This window comes from Trichosurus vulpecula, chromosome 2 (assembly GCF_011100635.1).
Source record: "Trichosurus vulpecula isolate mTriVul1 chromosome 2, mTriVul1.pri, whole genome shotgun sequence".
Taxonomy (NCBI): domain Eukaryota; kingdom Metazoa; phylum Chordata; class Mammalia; order Diprotodontia; family Phalangeridae; genus Trichosurus; species Trichosurus vulpecula.
This window is the reverse complement of record NC_050574.1, coordinates 222,442,232-222,463,797: the sequence shown is the minus strand read 5'-3', so window position 1 is coordinate 222,463,797 and position 21,566 is coordinate 222,442,232. Positions and strand designations below refer to the sequence as shown.

The 21,566-nt window shown below is 39.8% G+C and overlaps 1 protein-coding gene across 1 annotated transcript in view; it reads left to right on the top strand.

Moving 5' to 3' along the window:
* Positions 1-20,542, top strand: part of ABCB11 (ATP binding cassette subfamily B member 11) — a 112,873-nt gene extending 92,331 nt beyond the window's left edge. The window contains 11 exon segments of the mRNA XM_036743297.1: positions 1,454-1,558; positions 1,663-1,824; positions 3,209-3,412; positions 4,220-4,461; positions 6,421-6,577; positions 8,876-8,892; positions 8,894-8,945; positions 8,947-9,072; positions 13,231-13,437; positions 17,998-18,144; positions 19,151-20,542. Coding sequence (XP_036599192.1) covers positions 1,454-1,558; positions 1,663-1,824; positions 3,209-3,412; positions 4,220-4,461; positions 6,421-6,577; positions 8,876-8,892; positions 8,894-8,945; positions 8,947-9,072; positions 13,231-13,437; positions 17,998-18,144; positions 19,151-19,351 — 1,620 coding nt within the window. The 3' untranslated portion in view covers positions 19,352-20,542.
* The last annotated feature ends 1,024 nt before the right edge of the window (positions 20,543-21,566 follow it).

Genomic DNA, 21,566 nt, shown 5'->3' with positions numbered 1-21,566 from the left:
ATGCACCAAAAGGAAAGAATTGAACACTGTAGTAGCAATGTAGAGGAATGAGGGAATGTGTGGATTTGGACACCAACTTGTAGTTCAGAGGCTAGACACCACTTCCCATAGGGCTGTTCTCTTCCTAGATACTACTATGAAGAGAACAAAATGCCCAATTTTACATAAACATAATATTCATTCATTCCACACATATTTCATTTCCTATGATGTGTTCATCACTGGCCAGTTCCAGTTAGGCAAGTAGTTGGACCTTAAAGAGGATAGCTAAAATTTTGCTAGGTGTGAAAGGCATTCTAGGGAGAGGCAATAAAATAAACAAAAGCATTGAAGTGGGAAGTTATGAGGTATGTTTGGGGAATAATGAATAGTCTGATTTGTCTGGGGCACATGATATATATGAAGGGAAGTGGTGGAAGATGAAGTTGGAAAGATAACTTTGATACACACTGGGAAGGGCTGTGAATGCCAGACCAAGAAGCTTAGATTTTATTTGATGGATAATGAGAATCCACAGAATTTTTGGAGTAGGTATGGGGGGGCAGTGAGGGAGGGAGAAGAGACATGAAAATTGTGTTTTAGGAAGTATAATCTGGATGGACTGGTTGGAGATAGGGTGGATATAGTAAATATTATAAAAATAGATTCACCATAATTTTGATACCCTCTTCCAGTTACAGACAAGTATAAGATTGATAAACATTTGCTGCTACTATTGGAAATTATTACATTGCTTAATGTATATATGGTACCTTTAAAGCAGGGTCCAGATGGGAAGTAAAAATGTCATCATTGCATCTATCATTTAAACATACACATATACACACATACTATATATTAATTGCATTTTGAGTACTATTAGAATAGCTTAAGTATTTATGAGCATTAAATAAGAATTAAAATAATTGTGGATCTTGAAGTATTTATGAATATTAAATAAAAATTGATCATAGACTATAGAGCTAGAAAGAACCTTGGATATCATGTAGTTTACCTCCTTCATTTTAGTGATGAGGAAACTGAGGTCCAAGAGATTCAGGGATTTATCCATGTTTACAAGTGCTAGTAAGGATCAGAAGCAGGATTTGAAATCACATCTTTCTGATTCTAAGGCCAACACTCTAGTACCAGGGTGTGGAACTGTAAATTTTGGATTCAGTCAAAAGGCCACACTTAATGATCTAGAACACCACATGAGGCCTTAAGGCCCCAGGTTCCCTACCCCTGCTCTAGTTATTAGATGAGACTGTGCTGACTGTTGATTATACTTCTTGCTGCATAAAGAAATAAAGTTAGCTTTATAAGCATATTAATAACATTTTACTTCAGTGTTTTGTTTTTAAGAAAAACCAAATGCTTTTAATCCAGGGTGCATTTTAAAATAGCTACAATTTTATTTCACTGAACATGTTATTTATAAAATATTTCTTTGTTGTCTGTTATTTTCCCAAAGACTTTCTCTATTCTTGATAAGCAAGAACAAAAGAATCGGATTGATGCTCTGTGCATATTATTCGTAGCATTAGGAGTTATGTCCTTTTTCACTCAATTTCTACAGGTAATGAACTTTTGGTTAATAATTTTTAAAAACTTTATATTTAAAAAAACAATTTCATTGCTCCCCCTTTTTAAAAATCAATCAATAAACTCTATGTGCTTTAGGGATATACATTTGCCAAATCTGGAGAGCTGCTCACCAAAAGGCTACGTAGACTTGGTTTCCAGGCCATGTTAGGGCAAGACATTGGCTGGTTTGATGATTCAAGGAACAGCCCTGGAGCTCTAACAACAAGGCTTGCTACAGATGCATCTCAAGTTCAAGCGGTAAGTCCTAGGAGAGTAGAAGGGAGGGGCTAGGAGAGTTCCAGTGGGAATTCTGTCCTGGATCTGTTCAAACATCTGCACATTTTTCAATGCTTTAGGTACTTGAGGGTCTGGGATGTGCCAAAGTCATATTTTCCATCAGTTCTAAGATTGGTAATGAATGGATACCATCCCATGTCTTTTGAAAGGTCCTTATGGCCAATGTTTTGGATTTTTTTTCCACTCATTGCAGACTCTTTTCCAAGGTTTTGAAATTCATATGACATGCTTAACAAAGGAGAGTTTGCCTATGATTGGTGGAGCTCTGAGACCATTCTTGGCAAACAAAACTCCAAATTCTCCAAGGTCATATGTTTCTCCATCTGGAGTGTGATTTCTATGGAAGGTGAAGGCCTTTTCCACTCTCTCAGGCTCCCAGGGTAAAAGCAAGGTCAGGGGAACTGAGCTAAAAGAATGAGCAATCCTAATTGGTAGTTACCGAGCATGACAAAACACGGATTTACTTAAGGGACTTACTCTGACATGCTGGATGAAACAGCACATTTTTTAAAGTTAGACATCTAGATTCCCAGCACTATTTAATTTGACTTGTCTCAGCTCAAGTACAAAGCCAGCATTTTCTTAGGAATCATCTCCACCACACCCTACCCCTACTCCCACCACAAATTTATACTTTCTGCTACTCATTTTATCCTTTGTATTCATTTCCCGGGAAAAAGTTGGGAGAAAGCTTTTTCCTGACCCGTGGGTAGATCATATGACTGCTACGAGTTCTTGTAAGTGTGGTAAATAATACTGATCAGAGAAAACCAAAGCAAGTGTTCTCCATTCCTCTCACCAACCAAGAATCTTTTTTAATGGGCTAGTTTTCATGCCACGCTTACAATTTCGGGAACCAAAGGATTCAAACCATGGAGGAGACTTGTAAAGGTCATATGATCCATGCTCCTTCCTTAACAGCTTAACCACCTCCCAGATAGATAAGACTTCTAAGGAAATCTAGAGAAAGAAATGTCATAACCTCCTTTAGGGGCCCATTCAGTGCCTTATAGCTTTCCCTATCCAGAAATTCATTATATCTTAATTGGATCCCTTGCTGGTTAGTTCACATGGATTTCCTTTTGTTTCTATTTCCATTGGGGGTTTATGTTAATACATGGGAATGATTGGCAATACATTTTAAATTTACTAAAGGAGTTTGAAATTTAAGGGAATTCATTTTAGAGTACCAAAAACATGTTGAATTTCATTTGTTGGATTTATTTTAAAGTGAGGTACAGCCATGCTGATACATGTTGATAACAATGTTTTTCATTTCTCAAACACATGCAATATATTTCCTGTGTCATGATAACCATTGCATTGGGTTGTGTTTGATTTTCAGGCTACAGGAACTCAGATTGGGACGATCGTGAATTCCATCTCCAATATTGGTGTGGCCCTCATCATCTCATTTATCTTCAGCTGGAAACTGAGTTTAGTGATATCGTGCTTCCTCCCCTTCTTAGCTTTATCAGGAGCCATACAAGCTCGAATGTTGACAGGATTTGCCTCTTCGGACAAGCGTGTCTTAGAAGCTACTGGCCAGGTAATCGGGGGGAAAAGAGGTGTCTGGATTTCAAGATCACTTTGGACAAAAAAACCGATCAGGCATCATGTTAGCTATACACAGGGTAAAGAACTTTCTGACCTACAAAATGTCTTACCAACCCAAAAAGTTCCCTTCTCATATTTTCTAGTGTCCTACTTTAGCATTCTGCTATCTCTGATTGCTATAAATATACATAGATACATGGGTCACAGGTTCAATCTTCTTTGAATTCTTATTTTTCAAAAAACCTATGGTTTTTTTGTTTGTTTTAGGACCTCAGTCTATGTTTTTTATTATTATATGGAAGTAGCTAGGTGTCTCAGTGGATAGAGTGCTGGGCCTGGAGTCAGGGGGAACTGAGTTCAAATCCAACCTCAGATACTTACTAGCTGTGTGACCCTGGGCAAGTCATTTAACCTCTCTTTGCCTCAATGCATTGGAAAAGGAAATGGCAAACCAGTCCGGTATGTTTGCCAAGAAAACCCCATGGACTGTGCTGTCACAAAGCGTCATACATGACCGAACATCTATGTTGATTTCCATGGTTAGTTAGGTCAGTCTTTCTATCAGGCAGACTCAACGTATGGTCACTCTAATAAACATCCTGAACCATAGTATCCACATTCACACTCTGTTAAGAGGGTCATCCCTTTGGTTTCTGACTTGTCACAACCAGTTTCTGGTGTGCAAAAGGAAAGGTTATTATATGGTTGTCCGTGTGGATGTGCCATTGGTGTAGCAGGAACACAACAATCATTTCTTCTCTTTTCCTCATTTTCTCCAAAACTCTTTTTGATTCTTCAGATTTCTAATGAAGCCCTCAGTAACATCCGCACAGTTGCTGGGATGGGAAAGGAAATGCGATTCATTGAAACGTATGAGAAGGCACTGGAAAAGCTATTTGGTACAGCTGTCCGAAAAGCACATATCTATGGATTATGTTACGGCTTTGCGCAGGGCATAGTATTTGTAACCAATTCAGCCTCTTACAGATATGGGGGATATCTGGTTCCTCATGAAGGACTTCATTTCAGCTATGTCTTCAGGTAATAATTTGTACACCATATCTTTCAAGGGGGCAATTATCCGTGTCAGTGAAAATTAGACCAATGAACTCAGGCCAACCCTAAAATGGTACTTAACAGGGTGTTCCAATGACAAGTACACTTTCATTTTCTGTTTACTTGCCAAGAGGGGAGAGGTGCTAGCCAATTGCTCCAAGAGATAGCAAAGATCAGCAAGAAGGAATGGTGTTTGCCTCATAACTAAAGCCTGCCTGTGACTGTTGGAAATGTATGATTTTGACATCTAGCTTCTAAGACTTAGGGCAGCTAGGTGGTTCAATGAATAGAGTGCTGGGCCTGGAGTCAGGATGATTCATCTTCATGAATTCAAATCTAGCCTCAGACACTTACTAGCTGTGTGACCCTGGGCAATTCACTTATGATGCCATTTGTCTCAGTTCCTCATCTATAAAATGCGCTGGAGAAGGAAACGGCAAACCCGTCCAGTATCTCTGCCAAGAAAAGCCCAAATGGGTTCACGGAGAGTCAGACACAACTGAAAAATGACTAAATATTCCAAGGCTTACAGGAGTCCAAGACTGAGATTTCAGAGAGTATCAAGTTAAAGAGAATCAGATAAAATATTCCTGATGGGACTGAGCTGTTTGGTGCTTATTCCCTGGGCCAAACAAAATTTTCTGTATGTTCCATCTGGTTTGGTCTCAGATCAAAGGATCTGGTTTAAATTCTGCCTCTAATGTTTCCTGCATCTGTGACCACAAACAAATTGCTTAGCCTCCCCAGCCTCATTTTCAACATTTGTAATATAAAGGCATTGCTTCGGAGGCTGCCTCCAGTTCGACATCTATGATACTCTTTCTCCTCACTAATTTCCCTCCTCCTCAGAAATATTTTCTATGTTTACAAAATGGGATTTTAAAGCAGCCACTGCTGCTATAGCATTTCTGCTAATGAAGGCAGGCAGATTGTTTGAGCCTTGAGACAAACCCACCCACATAACAACGTCCTTGCTCTCTCATTGTTTCATTATAAGCTATGCAGTTACTTAGGATAGAATGGGGAAAGGGCATCTTAGGGCAAAAACCTGGCTACACCCAAGTCATGCAGACAAAAGCACCAGCAATGTCAAATGTTTGGCACAGCTCCTGATGCTTTTGGCAGACTATATACTATTTCTATGGATGCTCAATGGCTATGCTCCCCAGGCTAAATGATAAGATCCTAATTTTGTCTTTGTATGCCCGGGGACTACCATAGGACCTTGGTATATAGAACCTACCGTACGGTATATTCTTAATAGACGTTTGCTGATGGATTCTATCAGCTATATATGTATATTTATATGGCTATATGGCTATAAATATACATAGATAGATGGGTCAGAGGGTCAATCTTCTTTAACTTCTTATTTTCCAAAAACCTAGGATTTTTTGTTTCTTTGGGGACCTTAGGTTATGTTTATTATTATATAGGATTCTATTAGATTGAAAGTTCTTTGGGAGCAGGGAATGGATCATTTTTATCTGCATATCCTGTAGTGAATTTCTGTGAGGACCTAGATAAGCATCTCAAAAAATGGGCAGGCACTGTTGGGTTGTAATGTTCCTTGGAGGGATTGCCCACAATGATGAGAACATGGAGCCACTAGAGTTCTGTATCAGGGGTTCTCACCTGGGATCTGTGAATTCCAAAGTGGTAGAGGGAGGAGTCCATGGATAGAGTTACTAATTATATTTCGATATAATTGGTTTCCTTGGTCATTCCGTGTGTTTTATATTATGGCAACTAAAAACATTATTCTGAGGAGGGGTCCATAGTCTTCACCAGATTGCCAAAAAGGTCCATAAACACACAGAAAAAGCTAAGAACCCTTATTCTAGAGTATGTGAGTGTCAGTGCACAGTGGAATACCTATTATATTGTGGCTACTTCTTAAATATTTCCTGAAATAAATTGATTTTACTGTCTGGGTACCTGTAGGGTGATATCTGCAGTGGTGACCAGTGGAACCGCTCTTGGAAGAGCCTCTTCTTACACTCCAAATTATGCTAAAGCTAAAATAGCTGCAGCACGTTTTTTCCAGCTCTTAGACTCTTCTCCCAAAATCAACGTCTACAGCCTTGCAGGCGAAAAGTGGGTAAGAATGGAAACGGGAGTGAAGATGGTGATGCTCAGCTTGGTCATTCATTCAGCCTTGGCAGCCCAATGCATTCTATAAAATCCATGCATTTTATACATTCAGGTCCATTCAAGTGTATTTCTCATTATTGAATTCGTGCCCATGCAGAAGGGAAATGAATTAGAATTTCCTTTCATAGCAACATACCGTGTTTGGATTAGGATATGATAAATACTGTTTTAAACTATGAAACATCAAATATGGGCAGCGAGGTGGTTTAGTGGATAGAGTGCCCACCCAGAATCAGGAAGACTCGTCTTCATGAGTTCAAATCTGTCCTTAGACACTTACTAGCTATATGAGCCTGGACAAGTTATTTAATCCTGTTTGCCTCAGTTTCCTCATCTGTAAAATGAGCTGGAGAAGGAAATGGCAAACCACTCCAGCATCTTTGCCAAGAAAATCCCAAATGAGGTCATGGAAAGTCAGACATGACTGAAGATGCCTGAATAACAAATAGTAAATATATTTAATCTCAAGATAAATGAAAGCAGATACACTTTCCATGTTTCTATTGAAGTTGTCCTAGCATGAAATCCTGAAATCTATTTGTCATCTAATAATATTGAATCATGAGTGGTAGTATGCCATTATAGTTAGAATTTAGGCCTTGGAGCCAAGAAGACCTGGGTTCAAGTCTTACATCTGGCACAGACTGCCTGGGTGACCCTGGGCAGGTTACTTAACTACTCAGTGCTCTAGTCTAAGCAACTCTCAAAGGCTTGCAGAGAATCAGCCCAAATTGATAGAGGAAGTTTCTCAGCAAGAGCTCCCTTATACCAAAGAAATCACAGGTTGAGCATGTTATTGTAGATAGAAAGAGGGATTGGAGTCAGGAAGTCAGGAAGACCTGAGGTCAAAGTGAGTCTTTGGTACTTTTAAGTGCCGTGACCCTAAACAAGTCACTTAACCTTTGACCCCAACTTAATTTAACTTTAACTCCAATCAACTCCCTGAGATTTAACTACTCACCTTGAGCACCATGTACACTCTTAAGAAATTAACTTGATCTTTAAAAAATAGGATCATAGGGGCAGCAAGATGGCATGGAGGATAGAGTACCAATCCTCGTATTTTCTAGTGTCCTACTTCAGCATTGTCCTGTCTCTGATGGCTATAAATATACATAGATAGTTGGGTCAGAGGTTCAGTCTTTTTTCATTTCTTATTTTCCAAAAAAACCTAGGGATGTTTTGATTGTTTGGGGACCTTAGGCTATGTTTATTATTATATAGGAAGCAGGTGGCTCAGTGGATAGAGTGCTGGGCCTGGAATCAAGAGCACCTGAGTTCAGACTTACTAACTGTGTGACCCTGAGTAAATCACTTAACCCTGATTATGTCCCCCACCAAAAAAATAGAATCATAGATTTATATTGGGAACCATCTAATCTAACCTCCTCATTTTATACATAAGGAAACTGAGTTCTAGAGAGATTAAATAACTTGCCAATAGTCACACAGGGAAATCTTTCCAAATGTTTTTTCCTGATAATCCCCAAAGTGATTTTAAGCCCTTCTATATTTAAATGGATTATGTATAATATGTATGTATATATGTATGTATGTATGTATGTACGTATGTATGTGTTGGGAGTGTGGGCTAGAGGGATATTATGTGGAAATTGCCTTTGGTCCAAGAAGGCTGAATAAACTTGGATCACACTCAGAACCTCAAAAAACATTTTAAAATTGGCCAAATGAGCTGAATAAACCTAAGCTTTATAAAGTCGACCTTTAGAAGAAAACTCCTGCCACTGCGAGTGAATTGCAGAACAATACTAAAGGTCACTGTGTCTCTCCACAGCCCATACTTTAAATCTGCTTTCTATAGGACCTGGCAATTTTGCTTGAGTCATTCTCAGGAAAGCAATGATGTTTTTTTTTTCTAGAATTACAAGGTGAATAGATCAGGAGGCATGAATCCAAGAAACCATGCCCTATTAATATCTTTTTCTTTGCTGTAGGCCTTCAGTGGCACAGAGTTTGAGATCCGATTTCCTTCCTAGTGGACCAAGGAAAGGAAATGCACTCAGAAAGAGAGAAAAGGGAAGGAGATTGTTATCACTTCCTCAGACCTTGCTGCCCTCCATTCCTAATAGCACACAATTAGAATTTCACTTTATTCACTTCCCATTTCTAAGTAGCATGCTCTGTCATCATGATGGTAAAGGTGTCGTAAGAAGAGATTAATGTATTTTTCAAGGTTCTGGACTCTGATGTGAACTAAGTAATTCCCTATTTCTTCCATCCATAGGATGACTTCAAAGGAGCGTGACTTTATTGATTGCAAGTTTACATATCCATCCCGACCCACTGTGCAAGTTTTTGAATGGCTCTCCCGTGTCTGTTAAGCCCGGGCAGACCCTTGCGCTTGTTGGAAGTAGTGGCTGTGGCAAAAGTACCTGTGTTCAGTTGCTGGAGAGGTTCTATGACCCCAGCAAAGGGAAAGTGTATGTAGTCCAAAGGCTTTCTTCCTGCATCCTTTTGTTACAGACTATCTCCAACATCCTGAAATTTTCTTCCGAGGTTCCAGATGGCTAGGGACACTCCTTGGCTCTTGCTTTGGACACTTAACCCTGTGAGTGTTTTCCCATTTCCAATCATTTCCTGGTTGACCTGACTTTGCTCCCATATTCCTTCCTCCAGATAGCCTGCTGACTACTGTACCATGCAATGACAGCAGGTCACACTGCAAACCTGGAGCTCAGTGTGTTTAAGAGAAGTTTGGGCTTGCCTGGAAATGAAGCAGAAAGTGAAGCCTAACCCAGATGGGGATGATGGGAAATCTGAGAAAGGGGCAATTGGCAAGGTAGCAGTAAACAGTGAAATAAGCTGGTCAAAGCCCAAACAAAGTAGAATACTGGAAAAGGGTAGCTGATTTTCTGTTCAAAGTATCTTCTTATCTACATGGAATAAATACTGCGGATGCTGGAGCAAAATGTGCAAATGAAGAATGGAGCTTGCTATTTTGACTTTCCTGATGTCACTTTTGTTTAAAGGCCACCCCAAGTTATTGAAAGTTTTTTTGTCTCCGTAAAAGTGTCAGGCAAATAAAAGTTCTGTTAGACAATTGCTGTAGTGGAATGGGAATGGAGGAGGGAGGGAGATGGGTGGTGAGAGAAAGAGAGAGAGAGAGAGAGAGAGAGAGAGAGAGAGAGAGAGAGAGAGAGAGCAGTAGGGGATGTGAAGAGAGGGAGGATAGGAGGAAAAAGGAGAGAGAAGAGAAGAACAGAAGGGAGAAAAGGAGAGATGGGAAAAGAGAAAGACATAAAAAAGGAAGAGAAAAAAGGGATACAGGTAGGGAATGGAAGAGGATAGAGAGGAAAAAAGAGAGAAGGGAAGAATAAAAGAGAAAAAGAGGGAGAGAAGGGAAGAATGAAAAGGGTAAAGCAGGGAATAATGTGAGGACAGACTGGGAAAGGAAGAGGAGGGAAACTCACAATGGAGATGGACAATATAATGGTGAGAGATGTGATGGAAACAGAAGGATGCAAAAAAAGCACATTCCTAAACAAAGCAAAGCAAACAAGGGCTAAGAAGAAATAAGCAAATGGATATTAGTAGATTAAGAAAGAATGTGAGATCAAGAAGAATAGATGTTGAAGAAGCAGAGCTCAGTCATTCTCAAAGAATGGTGAATGAGTACATAATGCCATCATTTCCTGCCAGCAGTTTTCAGTATAAAGATATTTAATCTGCTTTGAAAGTAGCTGTTGACTAGAGTATTTAAAAAAACAGATTATAGAAGAATCAACATTTTCAAAGGAATAGAATATGATTTCCAAAGGGCCATTCACATAAAGCCTATTGCCCAAGACAACTATAAGAGTCCTTGAAGACTAGGACCCTATTTGCCAGGTCTTTTGTATCTCCCTATAGTAGAATGCATTGTATCTATTCAAACAAATTATAACCAGGGCAAGGAAATCAGAATTCTGTTCTGGGGCACTAAAATATTTATGGCACAGAAATTAAAATAATGATTTTTTTTAAAGTATACAATTTTAAAATTTGTTAGGTTTACATTTGGTAGCATTTTTCCTCCTTTAGTAGCAATAGAAAGTAGTAAATAATTAGTTAAACTAGGAAGCTGCCAAATGTCTAGTTTCCTCCCCCTCCCCCTGTTCCCAGTTGCGTATCAGGTGAGCTCATCTCGCATATTGGCTCTGCCTATTGGCCCTGTCCTGTCTCTCTGAGGACCACTGTGGTGTAAGCCAGAATATCTATATCTCCTCTCCCTGTGTGGCGTTCTGGAGTCTCCTCACAGGCCAGTGTTCAATGATACACACACACACACACACACACACACACAAACACACCACCACCACCACCACCACCACCACCACCACCACCACCACCACCATCACCACTACCACCATTGCTTATTTGAGAGTAAATTTAGTGCTATTCAGAAGGAAGGAGGGAGGGAAGGAAGGAGAGAGTGAAAGAGGGAAGGGAGGGAGATAAAGGAAGGAAGGAAGGCAGGAAGGGAGAGAGGGAAGAGAGGGAAAGAGGGAGGAAGAAAAGAAGGATGGAGGGAAAGAAAAGAAAGAAGGAAGAAAAGGAAGGATGGAGGGAAGAAAGAGGACAGAAGGAAGAAGGGCGGGAGGGAGAAAGGAAGGGGAAGGGAGGGATGAAGGAAAGAAGGAAGAACAGAAGAAAAGGAGGGAAGGAAGGAACAAAGGAGGGAAGGAAGAACAAAAGAGGGAAGAGAAGGAGAGAAGGGAAAAAGGGGAGGAGGAAGAGATGGAAGGAGGAAGAAGGAAATAAAAACTTATTAAGTGGACTATTACTGCCAGGCATTGTTCTAAGCTCTTTACAAACATTATCTTATATGAACCTAACAACAACTCTGGGAGCATTTACTAGTTGAGAAAACTGAAGTTAAGTGACTTGCCCCGGGTCACATAACCAGTAGGCTTCTGCCTATTGGATTTGAACTAACGTCTCCTAGCTCCAAGCCCAGACTTCTTCCACTGTGCCACTAGCTATTAAAGCAGTATTGTGTCCAGCAGTGCTTTCTGTTGCAAGTATTCCCCAAACACATTGAGGTCAGAGAATGAGAGATTGAGCCCCAAAGGAGCCATATCCTAGTGTCAGGTTTATCAAATGAAGATAAATACTTTTCCCCAAGGAGATAAACAATTACAGTATTATAGAATTTAGAGCTGAAAGAGACTGGACAGGTCAGCTTGTCTAGTGCCCCCATTTAATTGATAAGGATACTGAGGTCCAGACAAGTTACATAGTAACATTCTCAAGGGCAAGTAAGAGAGCCAATGCCATTGAACTCAGCTCTTCTGACTCTAAATTCAATGCCCTTTCCACTATACCAAGGTTCTTGAAGACTGGAAAGCATTCACTGATCAATATGGATCTATGCAATATTATATTTTTCTCAGAAAAAAAATTAAATATAAATATAAGCATATATGCTTGCTCAATAACTACTTACATTTACATTTGTTTCAATGCATAAAATATCACAGCATTTTTTTTCCAGTTTCTCCAAATCGGGATTTCTCCCCATTAGGACCCTTTGTCTATTCATCCTTTTTCATGCTTCTTTCATCTCATGACTTCTTTGTAGTCTTCTTACTTGTCTATTTTAATGGTCAGTCCATGATTGGGCTCATTAAATCATAGATCTAGAAGTTCAAGGAACTTTGGAGGTCATCTAGTTCCAGCCCTTTATTTTACAGGTAAAGGAGGAAGTTAAGGAATTTACCCAAGTTTACACAGGAAGTAAGCAATAGAAGTAGGATTTGAACCGAGGTCCTCTGTCTCCAGAGACAGTGCTTTTTCTATTGTACTATATTGTCTCCTATTATCCAACTCTGTGCTCTTTAATGTAAAGGCAGGGAACTGGGAATTGAGATGCTCTGTGCCATCCAATGTGGGGACTCTTGGCTAGCTTTCCAAATTCCTACTGAATTGCAGTATGTTTCAGTGACTTTTTAAATGATGCCAACTGGACTCTTAATTGCAGAGCATTGTTATATCATGGAAATGGTATAAACGGAACAACTAATTTATTTGTAGAGGCATCTTTTGTACGAACATTACAGGAAAATATATCCTTTTCTTTATATGAAACACCTCCACTAAATTCCTACTCTGATGCCTCATCATTATGCAAAGGCGATTCTAGGTTCTAAGGGCCAGGATGACAGAACACAAGCCCTAGGAAAGTCTTCCAAGCTGGAAGTCTTCAAGTGTGGGCCCAGTGATGGTCATATTCTGTCAACCAAGAACCAAGTCTAATGTGGTCAACTCTTCTCCAGAAGGTTGACTACCAGGTGATGTATTTTTTTTGGTTATAGTAACACATGAAGATCACTGACTAAGGTTAGAAGGTTTGCAGTTTAGAGAGTACCCGCATTAACAAAATCATATAGCCCCAAAGAAAGCATGCATTAGATGATGTAATACATCTGAGTCCTCTGTGTCTATGGTTTTGCCAAATGCCAACCAAACCAAAGCCTTATTAGAGCTGTGAAGTGCTGGTTCTGCCTCTACACAAAGAAATGTATTGTTCTGAATGTGGAAAACTCCCTGCTAGCTGGAATTCCAAACTATGATGAACTGTATTATCCCTTTTATTGGCAGATAATAGATGGACATGATAGCAAACGTGTTAACGTCCAGTTCCTTCGATCTAAAATTGGAATTGTATCTCAGGAGCCTATATTATTTGCCTGCAGCATCGCTGACAACATCAAATATGGAGATAACACTAAGGATATTCCAATGGAGGCTGTCATTGAAGCAGCAAAGAAGGCTCAGCTGCATGAATTTGTCATGGCACTTCCAGAGGTAAGTACCACAGTAGAATCCAGAGTCATTCCCGGAATCCCCTCAATAATTTTCCACAGAAAGGGGAAGCAGAGATCAAAAGCAGACCAGTGATGACTGGGAAGTGAAACCCAAGGCTGCATATAAACACACGGTAATTTTCTTGCGCCCCAGAGTTTATTACTCTTTCAAAGCAAAATAAATGTACTGTATCGACATTCTCTTATGTTTTGAGGGAAGACTCATTAAGCATGCTTGAGAAAGGAACCTTACAGAATTTGGCAGGCAAGAGAATACCTCATTTGTGTCCTATATACTTGAAGGCAGGTATAAGCTACATCTGCAGTACTGTAGACTGGTTTTCCTAGTGCTGAGGACTAACTCATATCTACTTTAATTCTACACTTCTCCATCACCAAGAGTTTACTTCAAGTGTCTCTTTTGGGATCAGAGACACAGACAGAATAAAGATGAGGAAGTTGGACCCGTCTCTGAAAGGCAAAGTAATAAATAAATAAACAAATAAGTAAATGAAATAAATAAATTAAAAAATTTTAGAAAGAAAAAAATCCCCTTTAACTTTGGCTTTTCTTTTACTTTAGAATCTCCTAGGCATGGAAGTTTCTTACTTTTCTCATTTGTAAAAGCGAGTCTGGTGTTCTGGGTGGAGTTGGAGGGGAAAGCTGGCTTTTTTTGGCCTGTTTGCTTATTGCTCACTGCCCCAAGGTTTTTGGCTAAATAACTCCCATAGTTTTGGTTCTAAGCCTCTGCAGAGACTTGGTCTAATACTCAAACAACATAATAATTATTCATTGCTGCATCCTGATGTGAAAGGCGAATATTGCTGCTTTACTATAAATTACAAAGCTGGGGATAATATTCAGCCCAACAACAAATAATGTTTACCAAGCATCTAATGTGTGCAGAGTAATGTGGTAAACACTAGAAGAAATAAAATAGTTGTGGTCAAGGAGGTCATGAGAACATCACCAATGAAAGTTATTCAGTATTACATGATAATCATATTATAAAACAAAGTGTCCTATGTATTCTGAAGGGAGGAGAGATTGAGAAAGTTTTTCTGTAAGAGGTGATATCTGAGGTAGGTTTTCTGAATAGATAGGACTTCAAATGGCAGAGAGAACAGGGAGGGAATGCATCATAGGCATAGGAAATAACCTGAGAGTAGCCACTGTGGCGTGAGAGCTCAAGGGACAGAGAAGGGTTCAATCTGGCTGGGGCACAGGGTCCATGAAGGGAAACATGACAGTGGCCAAAAAACCACCCTTGAATTCAGGAAGGGCTATCTCTGAAACATACCAGTGGATGGATAATCTTGGTTCTCACCGCAACTTCCAGGAAGTTCTCTAAGACTCTAAATTGAAGAATGGATCTATATCTTCATTGTAAGAGGGAGTGTCCTCATTGAGGTGCTCTACTATGGCGAAATTACAGGTGTAATAAATAAGGGAAAGGTATATGGAGAAGTAATGTGAGTCAGAAAAAGTAGAATGTCACCAGACTGTAGAAGGCCTTGAATGTCAGAGAAGTTTGACCTTTATTTGGTAAATGATAGGGAACCACTCAATTATTTTTTAGTGAAGAAGCTATGAAACAAGATATAAGCATAAGAAAAGTGATTCTGATAGTGTAATAAAAGATGGACTAGAACAGTCAGTCAATAAACATTTATTAAGCACCTACTATGTGCCAGGCACTGCACTAAATGCTGGAGATGGAAAAAGAAGTAAAAGTCAGTTCCTACCTTTGAAGAGCACACAATCTAATGGAGGAGGCAACATGTAAATAATTATATACAGATAGACTATATGGAGAACTAGAATGGATGGTGATAAAGACTTGTACCAGAGCAGTGGTAGTGAAATAAGGAGGAGGAGATGGATATAAGATGTGGTGGATATGGAATAAACAGGACTCGGTCACTAGTTGTATATGAGAGGTGAAGGAGAGAGAAGTTGAAAGTAACCCCAAGGTTATGAATACAGGGCTGAGTGACAACAGCCTCATCATTTTTCACCGATTTCCAAGCTCCAACACTATTGACCAATTTCTTTTCTTGGATTCAGAGATCTCTTTCTATTTCACTCAGCCCCACATTCATAACCACTCGGAAATTTCACAAATTCATAACACTCTGAAATATAAGGTCAAAAGGTAGAACATACATCAGGAGGGATAGAATGAGCTCAGCTTGGGACATCTTGAGTTTAAGATCCTATGGGACAAATAGTAGGCAATGTGGTATGGTAGAAAGAATCCTGGTCTTGGAGTCAGGAGAGAACTGGGTTTGAATCTCACTTCCAGAACTCACTAGTTATGTGATCATAGGCAAATTTCTTAACCTCTCTAAGGTGCAGTTTTGCTTATTTATAAAATGAGGATAAAATGGCTTCAGTATCTATTTTACAGAGTTGCTGCGATCAAGTGAGATTGTGTATATAAAGCACTTTGTAAACCTGAAAGGCCTATATAAAAGTCAGTTGTCAAGCCACATATCCAGCAGTTGGATATGTAGGTCTGGAGCTGAGAAGGAAGTCAAGCCTGAATGTCCAGATTTGGAAGCTGGTGGTTGAAGCCAAGGAGGGAAAGAAGATGGCAAAAGAAGTGTGTAGAAAGAAAAGAGAGGACGATCAGGGATGGGCCCTTAGGAGAATAGTTACATTTAGGGGATGAAAAGAGGATGAGGAACCAAAGAGGGAAACAGATAAGGAGCAGTCAGAGAGGTAGGAAAAAACCAAGAGAGTACTATGTCTCTGAATCCAAGAGAAGAAATTGGTCATTGGTGCTGGAGCTTGAAAGCTAGTGAAGAATGACAAGGCTGTTGGGTTTGGTAATTGGGGGTCATTTATGACCTTTGAGAGGACAGTTTCACTTCAGTGGCAGGAGCAGGAGGTCAAAATGAAGGCTGGAGGTCAGGGGAGTAGATGGTTTGGAAAGGGCAGCATCAGGTGTAGATGGGGGTGGTATATATGACAGGGTAGTATTACAAGTCTAGAAGACTATAATAGGTACTTGGGAAAGGCATAAACCAAGTCAGAAAAGGGAGGAGAGTTATTGTGTTAAATAAAACATTCTATATTTGATGTTTTGTTAGCCTGAGTACTCATGTAGGAGCTGAGGGGTCTTTCAGACATGAGTAAAATTCTGGTGTTCCCAGAAGAATCCATGGGTAAGGACAAAACAAATAAAATTCATACGTTACCAGAAGAGTCTTTTTGGGTGGAGTCAAACACGAGTCAAAGATATTATTCATCATTGAGAAGCCTCCAGGACTGAATCTGGTCCATGTAAAGCCCCGAGTTTCGGTAACGGTCCGAGGGTGTCACATTAGGATTTTGGAGACATGCACATGTTGTAGGCATATGGGAATGAACCAGTAAAGAGGGAGGGAGACAGAGACAAAGACAGAGAGCCAGAGACAGACAGGCAGAGACAGAGAGAGAGAGAGAGAGAAGAGAGAAGAGAGACAGAGACAGAGAGACAGAGAAAGACAGAGAAAGATGGATAGAAAGACAGAAAAAGAATAATTGCTTAAGTAAGGTCCTAGATGAGATGGGAGGAGATGAAGGAAGCAAGGGCCTGGATAGTAGGATGAATAAGGAATGGGAACATGCTCCTATCACTACAATCAAGGAGGAGAAACTGGGTGATGATGCTGAGCAGTTATGAAGAATGGAAGAAGGGAGCTGAAAGAACTCATGAGTGATAGATCTCTTCAGGGAAATAGGAGATTAAATTATCTGCTTAAGGTGGCAGAGTGGCACAGGAAGACTCTTCTCTGTGAGTTCAAATCCTGCCTCAGACACTTACTAAGCTGTGTGACTCTGGGCAAGTCACTTAATCCGGTTTGCCTCAGTTTCCTCATCTGTAGAATGAGCTGGAGAAGGAAATGGCAAACAGAGCCAGTATCTTTGCCAAGAAAACTCCAAAATGGGGTCATAGAGAGTCGGACATGACTGAAATGACCAAACAACACCATCTTTGTGACTTTAAACAAGTCAGTTAACTTCCCTGAGGATTAGATTTTTAAAAACCTAAAAAAATCTAATAAAAAATTAGAAAATGGGGGCAGCTAGGTGGCGCAGTGAGTAGAGCCCTGGCCCTGGGGTCAGGAGGACCTGAGTTCAAATCCGGCCTCAGACACTTGACAAGTGTACTAGCTGTATGACCTTGGGCAAGTCATTTAACCCCAATTGTCCTGCCCCCCAAAAAAACCCACAAAAATTAGAAAATGAAGCTTTTAAATTAGATGAGTTCTAAGTAAGAGATGACCTGAATCATCATCAATTAATTAAAAGCCACAAGTATTAAGTGTTTACTTTGTGCCAGCTCCTGGGCTTAGCAATGGGGATAAAAAGACAACACTGAATGTCTATGCTGGGGTTGGGGTGGGGCCTACATACTAACAGAGATGACAACATATGTAAGTACATACATAATAAATGCAAAATGGATACAAGGCCATACCATGTGGTGAGGCTATTGCCAACCAGGGACCTATAGAAATGTGTCAACAGTGGCCCACTTCACTAACTCATTGCTTCATTTACTTTTTTTCAGAAATATGACACTAACGTTGGGGCTCACGGTTCCCAGCTCTCTCGGGGTCAAAAGCAGCGTATTGCAATAGCTCGTGCTATCCTTAGGGATCCTAAAATATTGTTATTAGATGAGGCAACTTCTGCCTTAGATACAGAAAGTGAAAAGGTAAGTATTTCCAAAGGAATATGGAGAGTCCTGTTGTGATTACATCTATATCTTTGGCCTTAGATGAGTTTGTAGCAAATAACATTATTTTCCCAATCTTCTAGAAGTACATGCCTTTTAGAAGCATGCAATACTTCTAGGTGGTGCAGCAGATTGAGTGTTGGGCCTATAGTCAGAAAGACTCATCTTCCTGAATTCAAATCTGGCCTCAGACACTAGCTGTGTGACCCTGGGCAAACACTTAACCCTGTTTGTCTCAGTTTCCTCATCCATAAAATGAGCTGGAGAAGGAAATAGCAAGCCACTCAAGGATCTTTGCCAAGAAAACTCCAAATGAGGTCACAAAGAGTCAGACACAACTAAACAACCATGGCAATACTTAGAGTGATAGTTAAGAACAGTATTATTTTCAATGTAGCTGTTTCAAATAAACAAAAGTCCAATCCTTAAATAAGACTTATTTGTAAAATTCTCTCAGGAACCCAAATGGAGATTTTGAAAGGATAATATTATAAACCAAATTTTCTATTTTAAATTTCATCTTTTTATCTTTTTATTTTTAAGTAACAAGTTTTTAATTAATCTGTCTTTTATCAAATTATATTTTATCTTTTTAAATTAATATCTGTGTTCTCTCTTATTGAACATATTTTTAAAAAAACAGAAATTCCTTAATATGTACATAGTCTGACAAAATAAATTCTCATGTTCGAAAATGTACATCATATTTTAAGTTCATTACTTCTTTGTTAGGAAGTGAGTAGGTATTTCTTTTATTTTCTTTTTTCTAATTATATGAGGCAAGATTTAAGCTCAGGTCTTCCAGACTCCAAGTCCATCGCTCTACCCACTGCCCTAAAGTACCATATAAATACCAGTAATGATGTTGGTGAGGATGCCCTCACCATGTTCAGTCAGGCTTTTGTGGTATTGAGGCATGCACTGATTACAAGATGACACCTGGTACCATTTTCCTCCACTTGAACTTTTGGTCTTTTCTTCACAGACAGTGCAAACAGCCTTGGATAAAGCCAGAGAAGGACGGACATGCATTGTCATTGCCCACCGCTTGTCCACCATCCAATATTCAGATATCATAGCTGTTGTGTCACAAGGTGTTGTGATAGAAAAAGGGACTCATGATGAACTGATGGCCCAAGGCGGAGCATATTACAAACTAGTCACCACAGGAGCACCCATTAGTTGACTTTTTCTTCAAGAGCTTTGTACATCTGAAATATAGGCTTCTTCTCAATAGGTATCATACAGTCTTTTGAAAAGAAACCATGAGGATCACAGAAGTACAAAATTTGAGAACTGAAGAGACTGTAATGGCCCTCTGGTCCAACCCAAACACAAAAGGAATCCTCGTTATAAGACAGCCAACAAGTGGTCATCCAGCCTCTTTGTGAAGACCTCAAAGGAAGGGGAACCCACCCTCTCTCTAGGTAGCCCAGTCCACTTATGGACAATTCATTGTTAGGAAGCTTTCTCCGACGTTGAACCTCAATTTGTCTCATTTCAATTCATACCCACTGCTTCTGGTTCTGCCTTCTCAGATCAAACAGAACAAATCCAATCCTTCCTCCTTCAAACATCTGCTGACAGCTGTCATGTTCCCCATCATCCTTCGCTTCTCCAAGCTAAATATTCCCAGCTCCTTCAATCAAGCCTCCTGTGATGTTACAAGATAAAAAAAATGGCTATATCAAAGCTATATAAAACACACACACACACACACACACATATGTATATATATATATATATGTTCCAATCATATTTATGAACAGAAAGGCTCTGACCTATAGACTTAAAATGTAGAAATGAGCATGCATCTGAACAGATGTCACTCAACTTAACCTGAGGAGTGCTCTAACTGGTCATCCTCAGTGGAGGCCTTGTTATCACTACGTTGAGAGATACTTTGAAAAAGTTCATGTCTTTAGAGCATCTGTAGTTTCAGAAATGGAGAGAGGGAAGAAACTGTAAAAAGCAGCAACACCCTAGAGAAATTATAGCCAGGGTCTGCCTGCCTATGTATTGGCTGACCAAAGTTATTGTCCCCCACATTGCCTGGATATTTCACTTTTCTATGTGACATTACTTAAAATTCTACCAATTAGTAGTTCCTAAGGGTGTCCAAGCTTCCTTCTCTGAAGATATAGTTATCCCTAGGAGATTTAGGGGTCTAGCAGGCCTATATTTATGTGCATAAATTCAACCAGAATACTTTCCTTTCAACACCTAATCAAGACTACCTACACAGAGAAAATTGAAGCATTAATTGCATGATCCAGTGGAAAGACTATTGTCTCTGGAATTAGAGAACCTGGGTTCAAATCCTGACTCATGCTCACCACCTGTGTGACATTGGGCAAGTCACCTAACCTACTTAGACCTCAGTTTCCTCATTTGTAAAATGATGTGGTAGAACTCGGTCTCCGAGGTCTCTTCTAGCTCTAGATCTGATGCTATTATTGAGAGGAAAAGAAATTAAGTAATTATGAATAATGGAGATCTTGGATTGGGGTGGGGAGAGAACAGGCTTGGGTAGGCTACTTAGATAGCATGAGACGATGGCAAATTTGAGAATAGGAACACTGGTACAGGAGAAGGGATATACAAAAAAAGGATGCAGGAGGGTATCAAAGGAAAAAAAATGTTTTCTGGAGTTCTCCTTATGCCTAACAAAGGAATAGGAAACTCCCTACTTCCTCATATTGGCCTCTTGCTTCTGCACACCAAACTCATGGTAGTGCTCTTCGTTCTAAAGTTCACTGACATATGGGCTAATTAGGTTTTAGTGAGTAGGCATAGATTATTTATAGTACTTTCTCTTTAGGAAAATGTGTTCCAAATTTCAAGCATCCAAATTACAAATAAAGTTTTGGAACACAGCACTATGTTTAGGACCTAGCCTGATGACATTTGAAAGAGCTCTAGGGACCAGCTTCTGCCACCCCATATATCCTACACATTTCTATCTATTCAAGACCCCACCCTCTCCCCAATCTTTCCTCTCCCCCAGCCCTTCCTCTTCTCTCATAGTCCCATTCAGATTCCACCAACTCCACAAAGCCTTCTCTCTCTCTCTCTCTCCCTCCCTCACTCCCTCTCTCCTTCCCTCCCTCCCTCCTCAAATCTCTCACAGTACTTTTCCTAGACCTCTCCTTTGCATTTATGTTCATTCTTGTTTCCCAGTTTCTTGTATAGATATCTTTTCTTCTATTAAATTGTTAGCTCCTTGAGAGCAGAAGCTGTGTCATATCTACCTTTAAATCCAGGGCCCTAGCCATGGTACATCCTTAATAAAATTTTTAAAAAGGGAATTGTATTGAAGGGGGACTGTGTTGTAGCTCAATGTATGATGAAAAAAAAAGAAGCTAGTCCTGTGAGAAGAACATGGAAGTGAACACACCACA